Raw genomic sequence first — 20,091 nt, forward strand, 5'->3', positions numbered from 1 at the left:
AGCAGGTATAGATACCTCTCTTGACAAGTTGTCCATGCAGAAAGGGGAGAACAAAGATCAGCTAGAAAGTTCCAGAGGGCAAAGGTATCTTAGAATTGATGATGATGATGATGATGATGATTTTGAGATGGGAGAAACTCAGGGATGTTTAAGTGCTGATGGGAAGAAGCCAGACAAGGAGAGGTTGGAAATCCAGCAGGGAGAGATGCCAGGGTGGAGGATGCATGGCTCCCCAAGGAACTTGGAAGCAGGAGAGCAACAGGAGAATTGAAATTTGGGCAGGCAAAATGGATAGTATTTCTAAGTAAGAGGAAAACAAACCTGAAATCTCATGATGAGAAATAGAAACATCTGTGAGTTCAAGGTTACTTGTAGGAGTGGGAGGATGGGCCAGCAAGAGAACAGCTTGGGTATCTGCCACAACCTGGCAGGTAAACTAAGCCAGAACCTTTGGTTAAAGAGTCAAGAAACCCCAACTATGTCTCATAAACTTCTAGTGTAACTTTGGGTAAGTGACTCAACCTCTCTCTATGCCTCAGTTTGCTCATCCACAAAAAGTGGTGATAAGAGTGGTGCCCACCACATTGGGTAGCTGTGAAGACACATATAAAGTGCTTGGGGGACTTCCGTGGTGGCGCAGTGGATAAGAATCTGCCCGCCAATGTGGGGGACACGGGTTCGATCCCTGGTCCGGGAAGATCCCACATGTCATGGAGCAACTAAGCCCGGGAGCCACAACTACTGAGCCCGCGTGCCACAACTACTGAAGCCTACACACCTAGAGCCCATGCTCCGCAACAAGAGAAGCCACCACAATAAGCCCACACACCGCAACAAAGAGTAACCCCCACTCGTAGCCCCTGCTCGCCATAACCAGAGAAAGCCGGCGCCAGCAATGAAGAACCACCGCAGCCAAAAATAAATAAATTAATTAAAAAAAAATAAAGTGCTCAGTATAAGTAAGTGCTCAGTAAGTATAAGCTGTGATTGCTCTTGCAGCCATTTTTATATTATCTTTGGAGAGGCAGTAAGTATAGCAGAGTGGTTAAAAACACAGGTCATGAAATCAGATCCCTGGGGTTTGAAACCTGGCTGTGCCACTTACCAGCTATGTGAACCTGGGCAGGCTATGTTACTTCTCTGGCCTTGGTTTCCTAAGAGGCAAGAGGCATATGGTGCTGCAGATCTACCTCGTCAGAGTGTTGGTGAGGATTTAATGTCACTTAAAATATCAAGTGTTTAGGGACTTCCCTGGCGGTCCAGTGGTTAAGACTCCCAATGCAGTGAGCGCAGGTTTGATCCCTGGTCGAGCACAGCCAAAACTTAAAAAAAAAAAAAAAATTAAATGTTTTAAATATTCACTATTTTCAAATAAATGTATTACATAAAATAATATAAATTAGGTGACAATATATTAAAATATCAATAGCATATCATATTGCATATTTTATTAACATACTGTGTCATACATTATCTTATAAATAAAATATTAAAGCACTTGAAAGAGTGCCTGGCACAGAGTAGTGCTCAGTAAACAGTTACTAGATTATGAAGACACAGGTGAGAGAGATGTGACAGGATCCAAAGGCTTTTTTTTTTCTCTCTCTCTCTCTCTCTCTCTCTAAATCTCCCTTTTAAGAAAGTGTTTACGGAAAATTTCAAGCATCAGAAAAGAAGAGAGAATAGTGTTATGAAACCCCATTACAGTTACAAATATTTTGCCATTCTTGCTTTCTTTTCCTCTCATTCTTTTTGTTTTGTTTGTGCTGGAGGATTTTAAAGCAAATCCCAGACCTTATTCCTCCAGCAAAGACCTGGATATGTATTTCTGATAGAGACACCGAGGGGGATTCATAGCGGTTTCAGATCTCCCGTTTGACTCCCAAACTCCGACCCTCTCCCCTGTCCCTGACCTGCCTCCCCTCTAGCAGAAGAACCCACGCCCAGCGCAGCTCGCCGCCCAGGTGTGCCGGGTTGTGGTCGCACGCTGGGCGGAGGGTTCCCGGGTTATTGTCCAGCGGTCCCCCACGCTCCGGGTGCTGGTAGGGTCCGAGGGGGTGGTGGCATTGCGGGCCTCCCAGCGCTACCAGTACGCCTCCGCGTAGCCTGCGGGGACTCTAACGGAACTGAGGCTGACCTGATACTCCCTGGACATCGGGATGCCAGCCTAGTCGAATTGTTCCATGTGGGCTGGACTCTGGGCTTCAACAGCTGGGGAGGCCGCTCCCTCTCCTACCCTCGGACCCGACTCATGTCGGTAGAGGGCGCTACCAGCCCAACTCCCTGCGCTACAGGCTGCGTCTGGGGGCTTACAGCCCACACCATCTCTCACGCCATCTTCTCAGCACCGAGAAGCTTGTCCTGCCGGCTGTGACCCAACACTTCACCGCGTGACCCCGTCCCTCTGCCCGTCCCCAGGGTTGGGACACTCGACGCACACCTGCTCTGCGGGTGGGAACGCACGGAGCTTCCCGAGATCGCTTTAATAAATAACTGAGGACAAAAGCATGCCGGTGCCTGTCTTCTCTCTCCCAGTGCCCCCAGCGCCCTGAGGCACACACAAGGGCTCCAACCTCTAGCTCTCTCCACTCGCAGGACCCAAGAGTCAGGTCAGGATCCACTGGTCCCTTCCGACCCCAAACCTAAGAGTCTCAGCTCCTAGCGCCCTCCTCCTCCAGGCCCTCAGGAGTACCGTCCTTTAAAGGACACTGATTTCCTGTGGGGCGGGCCAGTGAACCAGCAGCTCCGCCCCTTACTCACAACATTGTGACGTAGCAGCAGCGACAACCTATGGGACGCGACGGCGCCGCAAAGCTGGGGTCGGGTGGAGAAAGCGTCAGTTGCCGCGTTTCAAAGCTTTTCCCAACTGTGCTTCCGCGCCACTCGGTGGGGCGTTCGCTGTGTGAGCCCGCGGCCGAGCTGCTACCATGAGCCGGCACAGCCGGCTTCAGAGACAAGTTCTGAGCCTGTACCGCGAGTTGCTGCGCGCCGGGCGCGGAAAGCCGGGCGCCGAGTCGCGGGTGCGGGCCGAGTTCCGGCAGCACGCCCGCCTGCCACGCTCCGACGTACTGCGCATCGAGTACCTGTACCGCCGCGGACGGCGCCAGCTTCAGCTGCTACGCTCGGGTCACGCCACGGCCATGGGTGCCTTTGTGAGTACGCGGGGCTCGACTGAGGAGTCCCCCGGCGCGGGGGCCCCAGGGACCCCACCTGACGAAGGTGACGGCCCAAGGAGACCACTGGACAGCATGGGGGTACCGAGGACCGCGCCGGATGGACGGTGACCGTCACCCGGTGGCTCAGGGGAACCGGGGGCCCGCCTGACTGCGTGGGGGGACCGGGGAACCGGCCTGATGGAAGGTGAGAGGTCTTGAGAGACCAGATCGACAGACTGGGGAATTGAAGAGCCCTCCTGGCGACGTAGGGTGCGATGGCGAGAGATGCCCGACTTTGCCCGATGTATGGTAACGGGTCAAACTTACCCATGAGGGCTTGGGGCAGCCTAGGTCGCCGGCTGGCTGGACTCTCAAGCTGAGAGCTACTTACCCGAAGGCCTTGGGGAGCCAGGACGCCCCGCTGTTGGACAGAAAGAGACAGACACGCCCTTCTCTAGACCCCGGAGAACATACCACTCCTGGCTTCTCAAGGAGACTCCCTTTGTGTGTAACTATGAGAAGAGCAGACTTTTTTGCTGAGGAGTTTGGGAAGATGCCCTGATGGCCGGTGAGAAGCCTGAAATCCCCTTAGAAAAATCTTTCGCCCATTGTGACAAACTAGGATCGGTGAGGAAGCGGGTAGGGAGTCTCTCACCCCAGCTAATCAATTAAAGACCCCCTCAAGACCTCTACGTGATACTTCTGAGGGGGACTCCCGATTCCTGCCCCTTTCCCTGCTCAGGACTGTTGGACAAAAAGGCAATAAAATTGGGGATGTGCTTACTTCCCTGTTGGTGGTCTTAAAGATTTAATGTTTGGGGGGATTTGTGTGTGTGTGTGTGTGTGTGTGTGTGTGTGTGGTACACGGGCCTCTCACTGTTGCGGCCTCTGCCGTTGCGGAGCACAGGCTCCGGATGCGCAGGCTCAGCAGCCATGGCTCACGGGCCTAGTCGCTCCGCGGCATGTGGGATCTTCCCGGACCGAGGCATGAACCCGTGTCCCCTGCATCTGCAGGCGGACTCTCAACCACTGCGCCACTGGGGAAGCCCTGGGGGGATTTTTTGAAGAGGCACACACAGACACACACGCACACACACCAACAAGTGACCCTCTGGCAAGGGATGGGTGTGGGGAGCTGTCTCTTCCCCTCTGGAGCCCTGTAGAATGGCAGATTGATTGGTTGGAGCAGCATAGTTCTCTCTCCCGGGCAGATCCATGGAGGGGACCCAGCCTGGCTTGACCCCAAAGAAGCCCCAGTAGACTCCTTAATGGAGGGTAGTGAGGCAGGAGAGGAATAGTGGAGCTGAGGAGACCTGGCTGGTAACCCCTGAGGTAGTAGTGGGGCCCTCAAACCTGGCTGAGGAGTCCAGCCTCAGCTACAAGCTGGGATTTTTGTTAGCAAGGCCAAGGGGTTGGGGAGGAGAGGTGGACCCAAAGGCCACAGGCATACCTCCCCCCATGGACCTGCCCTAGTCTCTGGGGTACTGCATCTTGCAGCCCTCAGCTGTATTTGCACTGATGTCGGTTAAATAAGTGGAAAGCAGTTGAATGCAGTTGAGAGGAGGAGGAGGAGGACCTCAGGAAAGGAGCCCAGACCTCAGATCAAAGGTAGAATGGACAGAAGAGAAACACAGTCTCTGCCCCAATCCCAGTGGGGGAGGCAGGAACCCAAATAGTAATAAAGTTGGGGTGCAATTTAAAGAATTATAAAGTGCTTGCCAGAATGTAGGGATAGGCTTCTAAGCAGGGGAACCCGTGTGGGTAAAGGCCTGGAGAGGGCGAGGGGAGGAATGCTGGGGCCTGGAGTGCTCCAGAGCACAGGCTGTGCTGTTCCCGCAAGTGGCTTCTACTCCAGCTGTGTCTCTGGTCTCTGCCTCAGTTTCTGTCGCCAGGGTGATGCTGTCAATCCTGGCTTGACTCCATTTCGGAGTAAAAGCCAAAGTCTTGAAACTGGCTTAAGGGGTTAAGTCCTACCCATCCAGCCCCCATTACATCTCCACCTGCATCCCCCTCCCCTTCCTCTTGCTCACTCCTGGCTCCAAGATCTTGAGCCTTAATAAGCTCCAGGATGGGAGCTTCTGGCAGGGCTGCAGGCAATGATCGAGTTCTCACTGGGGCTGGGTATCCCGGTCAGGAAGGGAGACATTCACTCGGGTATTACAGAGGAATGGAGTTTGTCTGGTAGAGAGGATGAGGGAGGGGATTGCCTGATTTGAGGGAGGAGGTTGTAGGTGAGTGAGCAGTGATTAAGAGCATGGACCCTGGAACTGGAATGCCTAGGTTTGAATCGCAATTTCAACACTTACGGATTACATGATTGGAGGCAAGTGATTTAGCCTCTTTGTGCCTCAACACCCTTATCTGCAAAATGGGTATACTAATAGTGCCTCCCCCCTGTGGCTGTTATAATGATACAGTGAAGTAAATACATGTGGCAGCAGATGATGATGTCCCAACCCCACTTGTAGCTGCAGAGGAGGGTTCCCAAGAGGCTGCCAGCTTCCTGCTCTGAGCCCCCGCTCCTCTGCTTGAGGGCTTTCGGGGAATCATGGGGGGTGGGTTAATACCCTTAGAGCAAACTACAGCCTGTGGGGGACAGCAGTCACTGGATAAGTGCCTGTTGTCTGGTGGGACAAGTGAAATGTGTTCTACAAGGTGCCCCCATGGGACTGAGCCCCAGTTGCTTACAGTGGCTATCACTCCATGAGCACGTTTTTTGATCTTCCCCTGGCCTGTCTCACTCTCCCCACTCCCTAACTCCTGCCTCCTGGGGTCACATCCCAAATAAACCACCTCACTGAAGTCCTTGGCTCAGAATGTGCTGACGTTAAAGCCCCCCCGTTGGTAACCTCTGTGTCTGCTGCTGTGTTTTTCACTCTTCTAAGGCACAGGGTCAGTGCTTCTCAACCTGTCTGTTAAAAGAATCTCCTGATCTAAGAAAATTGCTATAAAGGACTTAAGGGGCTTGGAATAACTTGGAATATGGATTGTGGGTTAATAATAGACTTGAGTTTTTAAATTTCCTGATTCCAGTAACTGTACTCTAGTTGTATAAGATCTGTACTCTTGATCTTAAGAACTATACACTGAAGTTTTTAGGAATTAAGAGTATCATGTCTACAACTTACTCTCACATGGTTCCAAAATATGTGCACATATATATTAGTGAGAGAGTGAATGGTGAAGCCCATGGGGTAAAATGTTAACATTTTATGTGAATGTGGGTAAAGGGTATATGGGGGTTTGTTGTACTCGTCTTAAAGCTTTTCAGTAATTTGAAACAAAACAAAAAGTTACAAAAAAGACAATGGTCATATCACTGGTCATTCCTCTCTGGGCACCAGAGATCTTCACATAGAGGATACATTTTTACAAGAGATTTGAGAAGAGTAAAGCCTGTATCTTCTGAGACTTTATAAATCTCTCATGCATACCTTCTTCGCAGATTTAGCAATCAATTTAAATTAAATTTCTGACCTTTGAAATAATAACATCTGCTCTCCCTTACAGATTCTGATCTCCACCCTATTGGGAGTGATGGGCCACTAGAATATGTTCCTGTCTTGGGTCACAAGCTCAGTGGTCCCAAAGGGGCGACCAGGTGCATGAGGTGGCCCAGTGGGGCCTTGGGGAATTCTGGGAAACTCACAGTACCTGATGAGGATGAGGAGCCAGCCACACCCCCAAATTCCCAGCACTCCTGGTCAGCTCCCTCCCTCAAATAGTGACATCCTAGGTGTAAGTGATGTGGAGGAATGACTAGAATTTTTTTTTATAGTAGTAAGAGCGTCGTGATTGGATTTTTTGCGGGGGTGGGGGGTGTTGCACACATGGCACAGCTCGCGGGATCTTAAGTTCCCTGACCAGGGATCGAACCCGCAAGCTCGGCAATGAAAGCATGGAGTCTTAACCACTGGACCGCCAGGGAATTTCGTGATTAAATTTTAAAACAGAATCGATCTTCTGGAGATGGTCCATGAATTGCTGGTGAATAGAAAGATACGATGTCTAGAATTGACTTCAAAGTAGTAATCTGGGAAGAGGGGAGTGAGCACCTGGGAGCATTAAATGGGATTGGCCCTGAGTTGATAATATTTGGAGCCAGTGATGAGTTCACAAGGACTTGTAATGCTGTTCCTTCTCCTTTTGTACAAGTTCAAAAATTATCAGAATGAAAGCTGAAAACAACAACAACAAAAGCCCCTCCAGTGCCCATCTCACTCAAACTAGAAGTCCTCACTGTGGTCCACGAGGCCTCACCTGATCTGGCCCTCCTGCCTCTCTCACCTCCTTCCATTCTCCCACTCCAACCCCACTGGCTTTCCCGCGTGCCAGGCACACTTCTACTTCAGGGCCTTTGCACTTGCTGTCCCTTCTACCTAGAATGCTCTTCCTCCAGGCCTGTACTGTCCAGTATGGTATCTGGGAAGTACCTGTGACTTGAGCGTTTGAAATGTGATTAGTGCAACTGGGGAATTTTTTTTAATTTTATAAATTTTAAGTAACTTAAAATTTTAAACTGTAGCGTGTAAAATAGTTTGTCGTTAAACACAGCTGTATTGTTTTGGTAGCACTACATTTCATTTTATGCGTTGAAATTAAGCATCTGAATTGAGATGTGCTATAAAGTATAAAATGCACACCAGATTTCAAAGACTTAGTAAGAAAAAAGGATTGTAAAATACCTCATTATTTTTATATTGATTACATATCGAAATGATAATGTTTTGGATATGTTGCATTAGAGTATAAATTAAATTAAAATTAATTTCACCTGTTTCTATGGTTTTACTGTGAGAGCTAGGAAATTTAAAATTATATTTGTGGTTCACATTATATTTCTGTTGGACAGCACCCCTCTAGGAGTCCCCCTGGTTTGTGTTCTCACTGCAATTTGGTATAATGACTTAATTATAGCATAATGATATAATTGTCTCCCTGATTCTTTCTTCAACCATCCTAATTGTACCCCTTCCCCTTTGCCTTTGCCCACGTTAGTTTTCTCCTTAGCACTTAACCACTCTCTGACCTGTTACATATTTTACCTGTTTCTTTTACTTACTTGTTGCTTTCTCCCACTAGAATGTCAGCTCCACAGGGACCAGGATTTTAGCCTGACTTGTTCACGATCATAACCCTGCTCTTTGACCAGGACCTGGTTCATAGCAGACTCAGTCAATATTGAATGAATGAATGAATGAATGAATGAATGAATGGCATGGATTTGCTCCATTACCCAATCGGTTGGGTCAATATTGCCAAGACTCTGCCTGTCCCATTTGCTGGTAACCCCAGGAGCACCATGCCTCCTCAGGGACAGGACCTGGCCTGGCATTTGAAACAGAACAGATCTAAGTTTGCATCCTGACTTCTCCCCGAACTTGGAGTCACTCCCAGAATCTGCCGCTTCCTGCTCCCTTCCCTCAGTGTCCATTCCCCCTTCTGGTAACAGCTCCCTGATTTTTTTTGGAGAACAACTTCTCCCCGTTTTCAGTACACATGGTTCAGTCAAGGCTGACTGCAGCCCCCAGTGAAGTATGTGACACTGGCTTTGGGTCTTTGGTTGGAACTGTAAGGAAAGAGTAACTCTCCTGTTGGATGCTAAATTGGTGGGATGTAGGCTTGGAGGTTTTGAGGGGCACTCTGGCGATCACTTGCATAAGAGTGAAGCCAAAACAGAAAAGAACTGAGCCTCTGGATCCAGCTGTGCTTATAGTCCTGAACTTTGCAGTTACCCACGAAAACAAATTCCCATTTCTTTTTAAATTAGTGCGGATTTGGCTTCAGTCACTTGCTCCCTGTGTGGCCTCAGGCTGGTGGCTTCCCGTCTAGAGCCTCAGTTTCCCATTCTGTTAAGCGGGGCCACATCATCGGGTGGTTGTGAGAATTAAAGGAGAAGGGATCTGTCTTAAGTGCACATCCGGGAGCCTAGCACAGGGCTCCTGCCTCTGTTCTTGAGTCTGGTTCTGCTCTACCTCTTGTCCTGATACCTTAAGCTCTGGGGAGAGGATGAGCTTAGACACCTGGGGCTGGGGACTGGACTCCAGGACTGAGGCCTGGCAATTCAGCATGATGACCTGGGAGAAGGGGGCTTTCACAGTCCTGCATCAGTGATGGCCAGCCTGGGAGCCCGCCACGTGGAGTGTTTGAACAGAGCACGTGGATGAATGCAGGTCAGGGGCTATAGCAAGTGCTGTCGGCAACCCAGCACCAACGTCACCTGCACCCCTCCTCTAGCATCCTGTAGCAAGCACCTGTGCCTCTTTGCCTGAGGGTCATTTACAGGCAGGAGAGGCTGGAAGTGCTGGGGAGTTAGTATCTCCAGGAATAATCCTTAACCAATGAGAGATGGGAGCTGGTACATATATGCCACAACCTCTCCACCTCTTGGGTGGAACAACTTTGAGTGTGTCCCACAGTCTCCCAGAGGTCCCTAGGGGGATGGCACTCTAGGTGCCCAGAGCAGCAACCAGCTCATTAACTCCTTTCCATGGCTCACTTCCCATTCCCCTATCCATTTGCCTAGGATCAACTCCCTAAAAAATTACCTGTGCTTGAATCTTTGTCTCAGGGTCTGGGGGAACCCAACCCAAGATGGGCTGATTCAGTTCCATGTTCTGTGCTCAAGGCAAAGGGATCTGTGGAGGGGGCTGTCCAGATGTACCAGGGCCATACCCAAGATTCTCAGTACTCAAGCACCCAATATCCCCACACATCCTGCTATAGACTGAATGTTTGTCCCCTCAAAATTCATATGTTGAAATCCTAGCCCCCAAAGTGATAGTATTAGGAGGTGAGGCCTTTGGAGGTGACTAGGTCATGAGGATGGAGCCCTCATGAAAGGGATTACTGCCCTTATGAAAGAGACCCCCAGAGGATTCTCTGCCCCTTCTTCTGTGTGTGGATACAGTGAGAAGACAGCCGTCTATGAACCGGGAAGTGGGTCCTCATCAGACACTGAATCTATAGGCACCTTGATCTTGGACTTTACAACCTCCAAAACTGTGAAAAATCAATTTCTATAGTTTATAAGCCACCAGTCTATGTTATTTTGTTATAGCAGCCCGAACAGACTAAGACACATCCTTTGACAGTGACCATTTATTACATACGTCTGGACTGTGTACTCAGATCGGGGGAGGACCATTGACATAGCTGAGCACCAGGTAAGGTGTCCTGGCCAGTCGGGCAGGAGAGCAGCAGGAGCCCCCTGACATGGGCAGGAGCAATGTGGCACCCACCAGCAGAAGGAAAAGGAGGAGGAGGAGGAAGGTCAGGGGCCGCCTGGATGCAGGAGTGGGGGATCTGCAAAGGGAAATGCAGTGTTCAGTGTATGGGTGGGCTGCCACCATAAGCCCTACCCCCACAGCCCCAGACCCGTCTCCCAGGCATCTCACCCAGGGTCTACCTCCAGCATCACATCCTGGACATTGGGAGATGCTTGCCTCATCTGGTCCTAAAGGTAGAGAGCAGCTAGCAGTAGAATGGGTGGAAGTGATATTTAATGTGGTCTTTACCTTATGCCATAGACCTACAGAGCTGGGCTTATTTCTCCTCCGTTCCTAGCACCCCCTCCGTCCCCAAGATCCCACATGGACTTGGAATATCTCCAAGCATAGTGGATGTCTGTCAGTGCCTGCCTTCCATACAGTCTCCCTTTTCCTGGTAACAGTGGTTCAATTTGGGGAGAAGGGAAGGTATCATACCTCCCTACTTTCCTGAACTCAAAACTCCACCTCCATGGTTAGGCATGTGACCCAGATCTGGCCAACCAGAGCCCTCCATCAGCTTGGCTACTGTGATTGGTTCAGGGTGTAGGCCATGACCCAAGCTGGGGAAGCAGAAGTCAGCCCTAGGACTTGGCTGCCATAGGTCAGTGGCACTCTCTCCTCCTGGGGTGGGTAAGCCAGTGGGCAGTGAGTGTGTAGCTGCTGGGAAGGAATCCACCTTGGAGAAGGAGAGCCCGAGACAGGCAGGGACGACTGCGCCCTGACAGTATTTGAGGTCTTGAATTCAACACCACCTGGACTTTTCAGTTACATGAAAAAAATAGCATCCTCTTTTTTGGGTGTAATTCAGTTTGGGTTGCGTTACTGTCACTTGCCATCAACATTCCTGAGTGATACACCTGGCCGAGGACCAACTCACCTGAGACTTCCGGAGCAGGGACCGTCTTCGGTGACCTGTTAAGTGTTTCCGGTGGCTGAGGCCTGACATGAGCATGTCCTGTGGGGAGAGAGAGGAGTGGGGTCCTTGGAGAATCAGTGACCAAGAGACACAAAGTTGGGGAAGGGCCAAGATGGGGGAAGTGTCACAGAGATTAGATCTGGGGGAAGAGAGAGATCTCAGGGAGAGATGAAGAGAGGGGCAGAGCCAAAGACACCAAGAGAAGAGAGACATTATTCATTCATTCATTCAACAAATATTTAATGAGCATCTGTTACATGCCAGGTACTATTCTAGGAGCTGGGGACACTGTGAGCATGGAAACAGGCAAAGTCCTGGCGTCCACTGAGTTTGTATTCTAGCAGGAGAGAGAGAGACCATAAGTTAATAAATGTATAATGTCAAGATGTGGTAAGTGCTATTAGGAAATAAAATAAGAGGATAAGGAGTGATAATGTTTGGAGGCCAGGGCAGGCCTCTCTGAAGAGGTAATATCTGAGGAGAGACTGGATGGAATGAAGTGAGGAGGTGAGCTCGATGTGCCTCTGGGGGCTTTGAGATGGGAGTGTATTTGGAATATTTGAAGAGCCAGGAGGCTAGTGTGGCTGTGGTGGGGTAAGTGAGGGAGAGAGTGAGAGGAAATGAGGAAATATAGGTACAGCAGAGACACCGGGAGGCCAAGAGAGGCAGAGGGACGGAGGGAGGAGACCACTGAGACACCAAAAGCAACAAAGACACCGGGAGAGCCAGAGCCATGAAGACCTCCTCGAAAGGGAAAAAGGGCCCTGCTAGGAGACACACAGAGGGTCCCTTGGGTGCCTGAGGGGAGGTGACCCCACCTGCTCTCACCTCAAGGCTTTGTCCCCTGCCCTGGGGGCCCCTGCGGCCACACAGCTCACAGGGAGTCCCTGGTGTCCAGGCTGTCCTTTGCCCCAAAGGCCCGAGGCCCCCAACGTCCCCCGCCGGGTCCCACTCCAACTCTGCGGGAGTGGGGAGGCTACTGGGTGCCCAGGGCCCCCAGACCCCACCAGGTCCTGGCCCGTCTGAGTCCCCCTCGACCTCCAAGTCCTGCTCCAGTGTGCTGGCCTCCTCAAACACCTGGTCAGAGGACAGAGGTCATGAGGGTTGGGATCGGCGCCTGCGCCAGGGACCTCCAGGGTGGGCCATACCAGGCTGTAGCTGACCAGCTGGGCCTGCAGCCGCCACAGCTGCCGGAAGACGCTGTCTCGGTGGGTTCTGAAGGCCCTCAGGACCTGCTCCAGGGATGCCCGGGCCTGAGGCTCACTCCGCTGTGCCAGCCCCTCACCGAACACCAGCAGTGCATCTAAACGCTCAGCTGCCCCACGCAGGTCTGCCTGTAGGGCCTGGGTACACATGGTTGGACATCACCAACACCACACCAGCCCATCCCCACCCCCCCGCCTCCATACACACGCAGCAGGGGCACCAGAGACCTGAGACCTGGAGTCACTATCCCCACCCCCTCTGCAGTCCAGACACCTGGAACATGGAATAAACCCATTTCCCACCCTGGGAAGCTGGCACCCACTCCTGAGGCCCTGCCCACCCTCCCACATCTTGGCTTCCCACTGCCCACCTGCAGCTGGACCATCCTGCTCTGGGCTGATGCCCAGGGCCCCAGGCCTTGCTCCAGGTCCTGCAGCCGGAGGCCCAGCCCCAAAAGGCAAAGATGCAGGCTGTCCTGCTCAGCCTCCAATACTTCCCGGCCAGAGATGGGGCGCTGGGGAACACAGGGGGCTGAGTCAGAGCCAGTGAGCCAACCAAGACCTGGCCCGCACCCACTGCACCCAGGCTCCTGCCTTCTGGATGCTTCTCTGCAGCAGAGTCCATCTCTGGGTCCGCACCAGGGTTGCTCCCACCTAGAGAAGCTTCCCAGTGGAGCCAGGCCCGAGAACCTCTAGTTCAAATTCTCCAGGTTTTCAAGGCTCCTAGAAACTTGTACATATAGGGCCTGGGGCTCTGGAGAGGGAGAGGGTGATGGAGCTGGATAGCCCCAGGAATGGGGCTACACCAGGGCCAATGATGATAAAAGAATTCTCTCTCAGTTGGTAAAATACTGAATAGTGATAGTTAAAGAATCATTGTCTAGAGCATCCCTCCCCACACAGATGCCCAGCACTTTTCCAGAATCATCACCTCATCCCCGGTGTGGAAGCCAGATCCTGGGGGACAGACAGGAGGTAGGGGCTGGCACAGGGGCCTAGTTCAGCGCAGCTCACCTCACGGTGTTTGGCCCCAGCCGAGTCCTCATGAGAAGGGGGCGTTGGCAATCTGGGGAGGCCAGCAGCAGGCTCAGTGCCCCTCAGCCCACCCTGGAAGGGCTCGGGAGGGTCCAAGGAGTCCTGCCCCAGCTTCTGGGCCTGTTCTGACCTGGGATGGGGGAGGGGCATTGACAGGCCCCTGGGTGAGCCTAGATGCCCATTATCCACCCTACCCTACCCCTGTCCCCAGTTACCTCTCTCATGCCCCCAGGTGATCTTAGCTACAACACCTCCTACCCTCCAAAGGCCCCTGCTACTGCCCCCGCCCTTTGGGGACCACAGTTTCAAAAGCCCCAGCCCGTACCTGGTTCTCTCCTCTCCAGAGGCCGAGCAGATGGTGCATCCAGCTGCGTTCAGTTCCCTAGGGGCTCCGGGCGGGTGGCTGAAGGGCTCTGAGGGGGGTGTAGGGCCCAGGCGTGGGGGCAGGGCCATATTGGGGAGCCTGAGGACAGAGAGTCAGTGAGGATCCCCAGTAGGAGCCCTTTTCCTATCCTCCCAGACTTCCTCAGTAGGACTCACCCAGGCCTGAGGCAGCCAGAAGCCCAGGGGCAGGCTCAGCTCCACCTCTTTCCAGGAGGAACCTGGACCCAGGTAATTTGATGCCCAGCTCAGGTGGTAGTAGCACCACTTAACTCCTTCCTCCCTAGCGGACCAGTAGCTGAACCTCCCAAGCTCACCCCGCCCACCTAGGGGGTTTCCAGATATAACCCTGCCCCTCAAGAGCCCTGGGTTCTTCTCCACTCTGTGACCCGAACATCTGACCTCGGGAGCCCACACCATCCATCTAAGGTCCCGGACGCAGCGCCCCTCAGGAACCCAAACAGCTGGCGCCCCACCCCCAAATGTCCAAAACCAGAGTAAGATTGTTTTGTTGGTGGTTTATTTGGAATGGGGACTTTTCCTGTGGTTCCCTCACAGGTACTGGGAAAATAACCCGGGGGGAACCGCCTCTGCCCACAGGGCGCCAGCAGTCCAGAGCAGGCGAGAGCTCGGGAATCCGAGCGGGTCCTGGGTCCTGGCGTCACTTGCTGAGCAGGAGGCCAGCGCGCAGCACGCGGGGTACGCGGCGGATGGTCAGCGAGACGCGGGTGCCGCGGACCAGGCGGGCTCCAGCCTGCGCCGAGGGGCAGGCGGCTGCGTTGCGCGGCAGGGAGGCGGTGTCCAGCGCGTCCACGCTGGCGGCTGCGATGCCGTGGAGGAGGCGCGTGTAGGCGGTGCCACGGAGCACCAGCAGGCTGCGCGGTTCAAGCAACAGCGAGGTGGCCGGCCGGGGCGGGGGCCGGGGCTGCGGGGCGGGTTGAAGGTTAGCGGGTCCCCAGAAGTTAGGAGTGGGGTGGGCGAGAGGTCAGCGGGTTTGCGGGTTCAGGAGGCGAGGGTCAGCGAGTCCCAGGGGCAAAGGCTGAGGGGCAAGTGTGCTCCTAGGGATCGAGGCTTTGGAGTGAAAATCCCGCGGGGGCCAGGGCCAGGGCCAGGCTTCCAGGGAAGTGGAGACGGGGTGGTGGTGGGGTGTCAGCAGCCCTTTGGCAGGGACTAGGCTGCAGATGGGGGTGTCTAAGGGCCTAAGGGAACTGCAGCTGGGTTCTGCAAGGAGCTGGGGCTGGGACCGAGGGATCAGTGGTCCCAGGAAACTGAGTGGAACTGGGCTGAGGACTTGGCTGAAGCCAGGAAGGGAGGAAGAGATGAGCAGGTGTGGTCTGGGAGGATGTGCGGATATCAGGATGTTTTGAGGACACCAGCAGAGTGGGAGGGGGTGTCAGTGCATCCAGGAGCATGTAGGATTAAAAAGGGCAGCCGTGGGCCTCCCTGGTGGCGCAGTGGTTGAGAGTCCGCCTGCCGATGCAGGGGATACGGGTTCGTGCCCCGGTCTGGGAGGATCCCATATGCCGCGGAGCAGCTGGGCCCGTGAGCCATGGCCTCTGGGGCCTGCGCGTCCGGAGTCTGTGCTCCGCAGCGGGAGAGGCCACAACAGTGAGAGGCCCGCGTACCGCAAAAAGAAAAAAAATAAAAAGGGCAGCCGTAAGGAGCAGCTGGTGCCAGGGTGTCCAGGGGAGTTTCTGTGTACACTGGGGTGTCAGACATACAGCAAAGAAAGAGGTCAGGGAAGCTGTTGTCATGAGCAACACAGAGGGGAGGCAGGATATCTGGGGGCCCTTGAGCAGCGAGTCATGTGTTGAGGTGCCAAGGAGAAACTGGGGGTGTCCTGCATGACAGATCACATTATTGGAGTGGGAGGTAGGAAGTCAGTGTTGGGGTGCCTGTGCAGTGGCCACTGAAAGCCAGGGTGTCTGGCAGGATGTCAGAGACAACCCTGAGTGGCTGGTGTTGGGGTTTCTGAGGATATCAGCGTCTGTTGGAGAACTGGGGAGCCCTGCATGCGGTATTGGAGCGCCCTGAATGTGTGGAGCCAGGGGATCTGTAGGATGTCAGGATATTCACTCAGCAGATGGGGGTACTGGGGTATCCGTGGATATCGTGATTTCTAGGGCACCCTGCAGGCAGATGGGTTGGGCATCTGGGCGGATGTGGGTGCCCTCCATGAGGGGACAGAGGAAGATGTCTGGAAGGGTATCAGGGGTACCCCGCAGGCAGGTGGGATTGGGGCCTCTCAGAGGATATGGGGTGTCAGAGTGCCCACAAGCGGCTGGGGCAATGTCTCAGGGCCCACCTGCTCTGTAGCGTCATCATCCTCTGGCTGCCGAGGCTCGTAGAGGTCCAGCATGGTGTGGGAGCCCAAGCTGATGGTGCCGACAGTCGGGTAGTACAGTGGCCCATCCTCGTGGGGCTGGGGAGTGGGTACCAGGGCTGGACAGGGCAGGAGCCCACACACACCCCCCCCACCCCTCAGGTGAAAGCGGGGCTCCCCAGCTGGGGACAGGGAGGTGAGTGTTTGGTTGGGGTATGTGGCTGCTTAACGAGAGTGGATGTGGGTCGACATGATGCCCTGCCCCATGGTGGATCCGAGGTCTGGGGGTCGGGGTGAGAGTGTGGTTACCATGATGCCCTCCCCAGGCAGATACTGGTTCACAAGGACGTGGTTGGCTGGGAGGCCCCCAAAAAGGCTGAGGTCAGACACTTTGTCCACGTAACGCTGGAGCCACGGTGGCAGCCGTTCAGGAACCATCCCCCGGGGATGGGGGAGCCCACCTTGGGGAGGGAAATGGGGTGCTGAGGGCACCCAACAAGGAGCTCTGGCATGTGGAGCCCCCATTAGGGATATCCCAGTGGTTGATAGCACTCTGGCCTCCTCGGGGACCCCTCTTTGGAGATCACCACTCCACCCTTCAAAGGTTTCCTGACTTCTCCAAACCACTAGAGATACCCTCCAACTCATCAGGAAATCCCTAAGCCCTCAGGACCTCCACTGACCCCTGAGAATCCTCCTGGCCCTTGGGACCCCTTGAACCCTCAAGGACCTCCCCCCGGCACCCTGACACCTCAAAGTCCTGAGACTATCCAACCTGAGCTGCCTACCCCAGTCCCCAGCCCTAAATCACCCATGCCCACAGCCGGAGACACTTACCCCAGTTCTGTAACTTCCTCCCGGAGAGCTGGGTCCACTTTGGTTTGGGGGCATTGAAGACCTGGGAGGTGGGAAGGGGGTCAGTCCTTTTCCAGGACCACCCTCTCTGATTCTCCCACCCAGGCCAACATAGGGGTTTTCACCTAGGGTGGAAATGGGTCATCTCCGTGTCTGTGGGATAATTCTCTGAGACAGTGTTCCCAGGATTTTGTTCTTGCCCTTTTCCCCCGGTGGAGGCCGCTGGCCTCAAAGCCCCTCTGTGTCTAGGGATTGAGGGAGGGAACCAGGGCTACTCAATCAGGGTCTGAACCTACTCAGAGCTCTGGGCTGGGTTGGGCTCTTTCAGCCCAGCAAACAGTCTGCACTCTGTAATTTCCTGATTCCTGGGCTATCTCAGCACAGTCTGAGTCCTGGAACCTCCTTCTTCCTCTTGCCTGGAGGAGAAAACGTGCTAAACCGGGCTATTCAGTATAGCCAAGAGAGTACGTTGAAAATTCTCCACTGCCAAGACCCCAAGGGTCTAGAAAGGGTTATCTCAAAAAGTCTAAGAAATCTCCTTATTTCCTTCATTGTTATGGGGCTGGAAGCGGCTGTCTCAGTATGAGAGTCTGAGTTTTGGAGCTAACTCATTCCTGGGACTCAAACTAGACAGGACTAGTTGGGATAGCACAGGGAAGATCTGTGCTCTATAACCAAGGCTCTGGGGCTGCAAAGGGCTATCCCAGTGCACAGACTCTGAGCTTTGTAAAATTCTCCTTTCCCCAGACCTTAAGAATAGAGTACAGACTGGGCTATCTAACACAGGTTGTCTGTGCTCGGTAACCTTGTTCCCAAGACTCTGGGTCTATGCTGAGCTAGCTATCAGCACAGGGAAGCGTTTAACATTCTGAGGCCTGGGTTATCTCAGCACAGAAATCTGGACACTGTAAATTCCTCATTCCCCAAATCTCAAGGGAGTGAACTGGGCTATCTCAGCCTATGTTATAACCTTCTTCTCCCTAAGGTAGCCGGATAGGACTGTCTTAGCACAGGGAGTCTGAGCTCCATAATAACCACCACCTTTCTAAGAATCAGTTTGGGGAGTTCCCTGGTGGTCTAGTGGTTACGATTCAGCACTTTCATTGCCATGGCCCAGGTTCAATCCCTAGGGGAATGCGATCCCACAAGCCACGTGGCACGGCCAAAAAAAAGAAAAGAAAAAAGAATCAGTTTGGTTTCCCCTAAGCTTCCTGGGAAAAGGCCTTTCTGACAGGCCCCAGCAGGTGCTGAGAAAGGAATAGGGAAGGTGGTGAGGGATGGGTGCCAGGTGGCACTCTCCCTCCTGCCAGGATCTTCACTGTGACCTTTCGGGCTCTCCCATGAGAACTGGGGGTTGAAGAGGGTTCTGGGAAGAGGGGAAAAACAGGTCACCTGTCGAAGCAAATACTCCTCCTCTTCCTTGGAGATGAAGTCAGGGACATAGTAGATTACAGGTGGTGCCTAGGATAGAGAGATCCCCCTGAAGGTGTGACCTTTAGACCCACACAGGGGTGCTACCATCCACGAGCAGCCCCTCCTCTGGAGCGTAGCTCAGGATGTCCTCAGACAGGCCAGGGCCTTAAGTCGAGGGACCAATGGCTATTTGGGGGATGGGGAGGTGGGGGTGAGGGTAGGGCTAGACCCTGAGGGTAAGGATGAATTGAGAGGGAGGGGGCAGTCCCAGCCCACAAACCCAGGAGTCCGCCTGCCTATCCCCACTCTATCTCCCGCCCTCTAGTTCCCACCTTCACCCTCTGCACCCCCAGTCCTGACAACCTGCTCCACCCTGAATGGTTCCAGAGCTGGAACCCTGGCGTCCTGATCCTCCATTGACATCAAGTCCATGTACCCGGTCATTCCTGTGGGGAGGGGAGAACATGCTGAAGTCACCAAGCCTCCCACCCTCAGACTGTGATCCAGCTTTCTGCTCTTATCATGGGCCAGGGCCTCACCTCAGCCCTCTAGTGAAACTCACTTGGTTTCTAAAACCTAGATGTCCTCAGCATCTCAAAAGCCACACAATGCACCCCTAGGCTCCCTGCCCAGACACAATGAGCACCCACAGTACTCCCCCCAAACTCCATCCACCAAATACCCATCAAACTACACGTTTGCCCTCTCAAGCCTCTACAGAGAACAACCTCAGACTCCACTGGGAGCCTTTCTTAAGAGCTCCACACATATCCCCCAGGGCTGCACCCCAGACCCCCTTTAAACACCTTGATTTGAGACCTCATCCTAAAAACTTCAGACCTGCAATCCCAAGCCCGGCTCTCTAACAATATTCGAGGTCCTCACAGACCCTCCTCCCGCCTCAAGCCTTTTCAGATGCCCCATTCTGAGCACGCTTGTGCCCCCAATCTAAGCTTCCTCAGACACAACCATTTTCAGTCTCCTTGTATCCTCCCCACACTAGACTCCCCTCAGACTTCTCTTCCCGAGCGCCCCTTCCCTGCAGCACCCTTGGGCCTTTGACCCTGAGCCTGACCCCTCTCACACTTTCCCTCCCTGAACCCCTTGGTTCCCCCGACTCTGTCTTCTAGAACCCCACACTCTTAGCTTCCTCGGACTCCCATCTGAGCTTCCCCGGATCCCCACTCTCAGCCCACTTGGACCCCCATCTCCGCCCTCGGCGCCCCAAACTGACCGTCCACCAGTGACCCCTCCAAAATCCAAATTCAGCACCCCCATTTCCTTCCTAGCCACTTCCGACCCACATGGCCGACGCAGGAATTCTCAGACCAATGGGAATTCTCAGAGGCTCTAAGGCTCCTCCTTCCACCCAATCGGCGCTCTCACACACTATTATTCCGCCCCCTCACCCTCCTTCGTTGACAGGCTGTGCCTCCCAGCCTCTGAGCCACTGGGGCCCCTTCAGAGACGGGTCTTCGTCTGGCATCGACCAATCAGAGCTCCAGAACCCAACCTGTCCACGCTGCGGAGAGCCCAG

The 20,091-nt window shown here is 53.7% G+C and overlaps 3 protein-coding genes across 8 annotated transcripts; 1 reads left to right on the forward strand and 2 right to left on the reverse strand.

Moving 5' to 3' along the window:
- The first annotated feature begins 2,804 nt into the window (after positions 1-2,804).
- SDHAF1 (succinate dehydrogenase complex assembly factor 1) lies at positions 2,805-3,938 on the forward strand. The gene has a single exon (XM_081216798.1). It carries the CDS (start codon positions 2,928-2,930, stop codon positions 3,282-3,284), a length of 357 nt encoding a protein of 118 aa, XP_081072924.1. The 5' UTR covers positions 2,805-2,927; the 3' UTR covers positions 3,285-3,938.
- A 6,314-nt stretch (positions 3,939-10,252) lies between these two features.
- Positions 10,253-14,392, reverse strand: SYNE4 (spectrin repeat containing nuclear envelope family member 4). 4 transcript variants are annotated; one of them, XM_081217285.1, is made up of 9 exons: positions 14,366-14,392; positions 13,908-14,045; positions 13,562-13,712; positions 12,919-13,062; positions 12,491-12,685; positions 12,171-12,419; positions 11,304-11,381; positions 10,553-10,611; positions 10,253-10,460 (listed from the first exon to the last, which is right to left on the reverse strand). In XM_081217285.1, the coding sequence occupies exons 2-9, from the start codon at positions 14,033-14,035 to the stop codon at positions 10,283-10,285; spliced, it is 1,182 nt and encodes a 393-aa protein (XP_081073411.1). In that variant the 5' UTR covers positions 14,036-14,045; positions 14,366-14,392; the 3' UTR covers positions 10,253-10,282. The 4 variants fall into 4 exon arrangements, with proteins under 4 accessions (XP_081073411.1, XP_081073410.1, XP_081073412.1 ...); XM_081217284.1 differs by having other exon boundaries at positions 14,123-14,374; XM_081217286.1 differs by having other exon boundaries at positions 12,506-12,685; positions 13,908-14,374.
- Positions 14,393-14,466: 74 nt separating this feature from the next.
- ALKBH6 (alkB homolog 6) lies at positions 14,467-19,870 on the reverse strand. 3 transcript variants are annotated; one of them, XM_081217289.1, is made up of 7 exons: positions 19,789-19,870; positions 18,918-19,000; positions 18,534-18,602; positions 17,124-17,184; positions 16,596-16,747; positions 16,269-16,385; positions 14,467-14,888 (listed from the first exon to the last, which is right to left on the reverse strand). In XM_081217289.1, the coding sequence occupies exons 2-7, from the start codon at positions 18,996-18,998 to the stop codon at positions 14,625-14,627; spliced, it is 744 nt and encodes a 247-aa protein (XP_081073415.1). In that variant the 5' UTR covers positions 18,999-19,000; positions 19,789-19,870; the 3' UTR covers positions 14,467-14,624. The 3 variants fall into 3 exon arrangements, with proteins under 3 accessions (XP_081073415.1, XP_081073414.1, XP_081073416.1); XM_081217288.1 differs by having other exon boundaries at positions 16,596-16,768; XM_081217290.1 differs by lacking the exons at positions 18,534-18,602; positions 18,918-19,000; positions 19,789-19,870 and adding an exon at positions 17,438-17,474.
- Positions 19,871-20,091: the final 221 nt, after the last annotated feature.

The sequence above is a fragment of the Mesoplodon bidens genome (genome assembly GCF_964165515.1).
Source record: "Mesoplodon bidens genome assembly, chromosome: 18".
Taxonomy (NCBI): Eukaryota; Metazoa; Chordata; class Mammalia; order Artiodactyla; family Ziphiidae; genus Mesoplodon; species Mesoplodon bidens.

Coding starts and splice junctions, on each gene's coding strand:
- ALKBH6 (XM_081217288.1), bottom strand. CDS start 18,998: ATGACCGGGTACATGGACTTGATGTCAATGGAGGATCAGGACGCCAGG. Junction 17,185..18,533: donor AGGAGTATTTGCTTCGACAG/GTGACCTGTTTT, acceptor CCCACCTCCCAG/GTCTTCAATGCCCCCAAACC. Junction 16,386..16,595: donor TGCCTGGGGAGGGCATCATG/GTAACCACACTC, acceptor CCCACTCCCCAG/CCCCACGAGGATGGGCCACT.
- SYNE4 (XM_081217285.1), bottom strand. CDS start 14,035: ATGGCCCTGCCCCCACGCCTGGGCCCTACACCCCCCTCAGAGCCCTTC. Junction 13,063..13,561: donor CTGGGGCCAAACACCGTGAG/GTGAGCTGCGCT, acceptor TGTGTTCCCCAG/CGCCCCATCTCTGGCCGGGA. Junction 11,382..12,170: donor GCAGGGGACAAAGCCTTGAG/GTGAGAGCAGGT, acceptor CTCTCCCCACAG/GACATGCTCATGTCAGGCCT.
- SDHAF1 (XM_081216798.1), top strand. CDS start 2,928: ATGAGCCGGCACAGCCGGCTTCAGAGACAAGTTCTGAGCCTGTACCGC.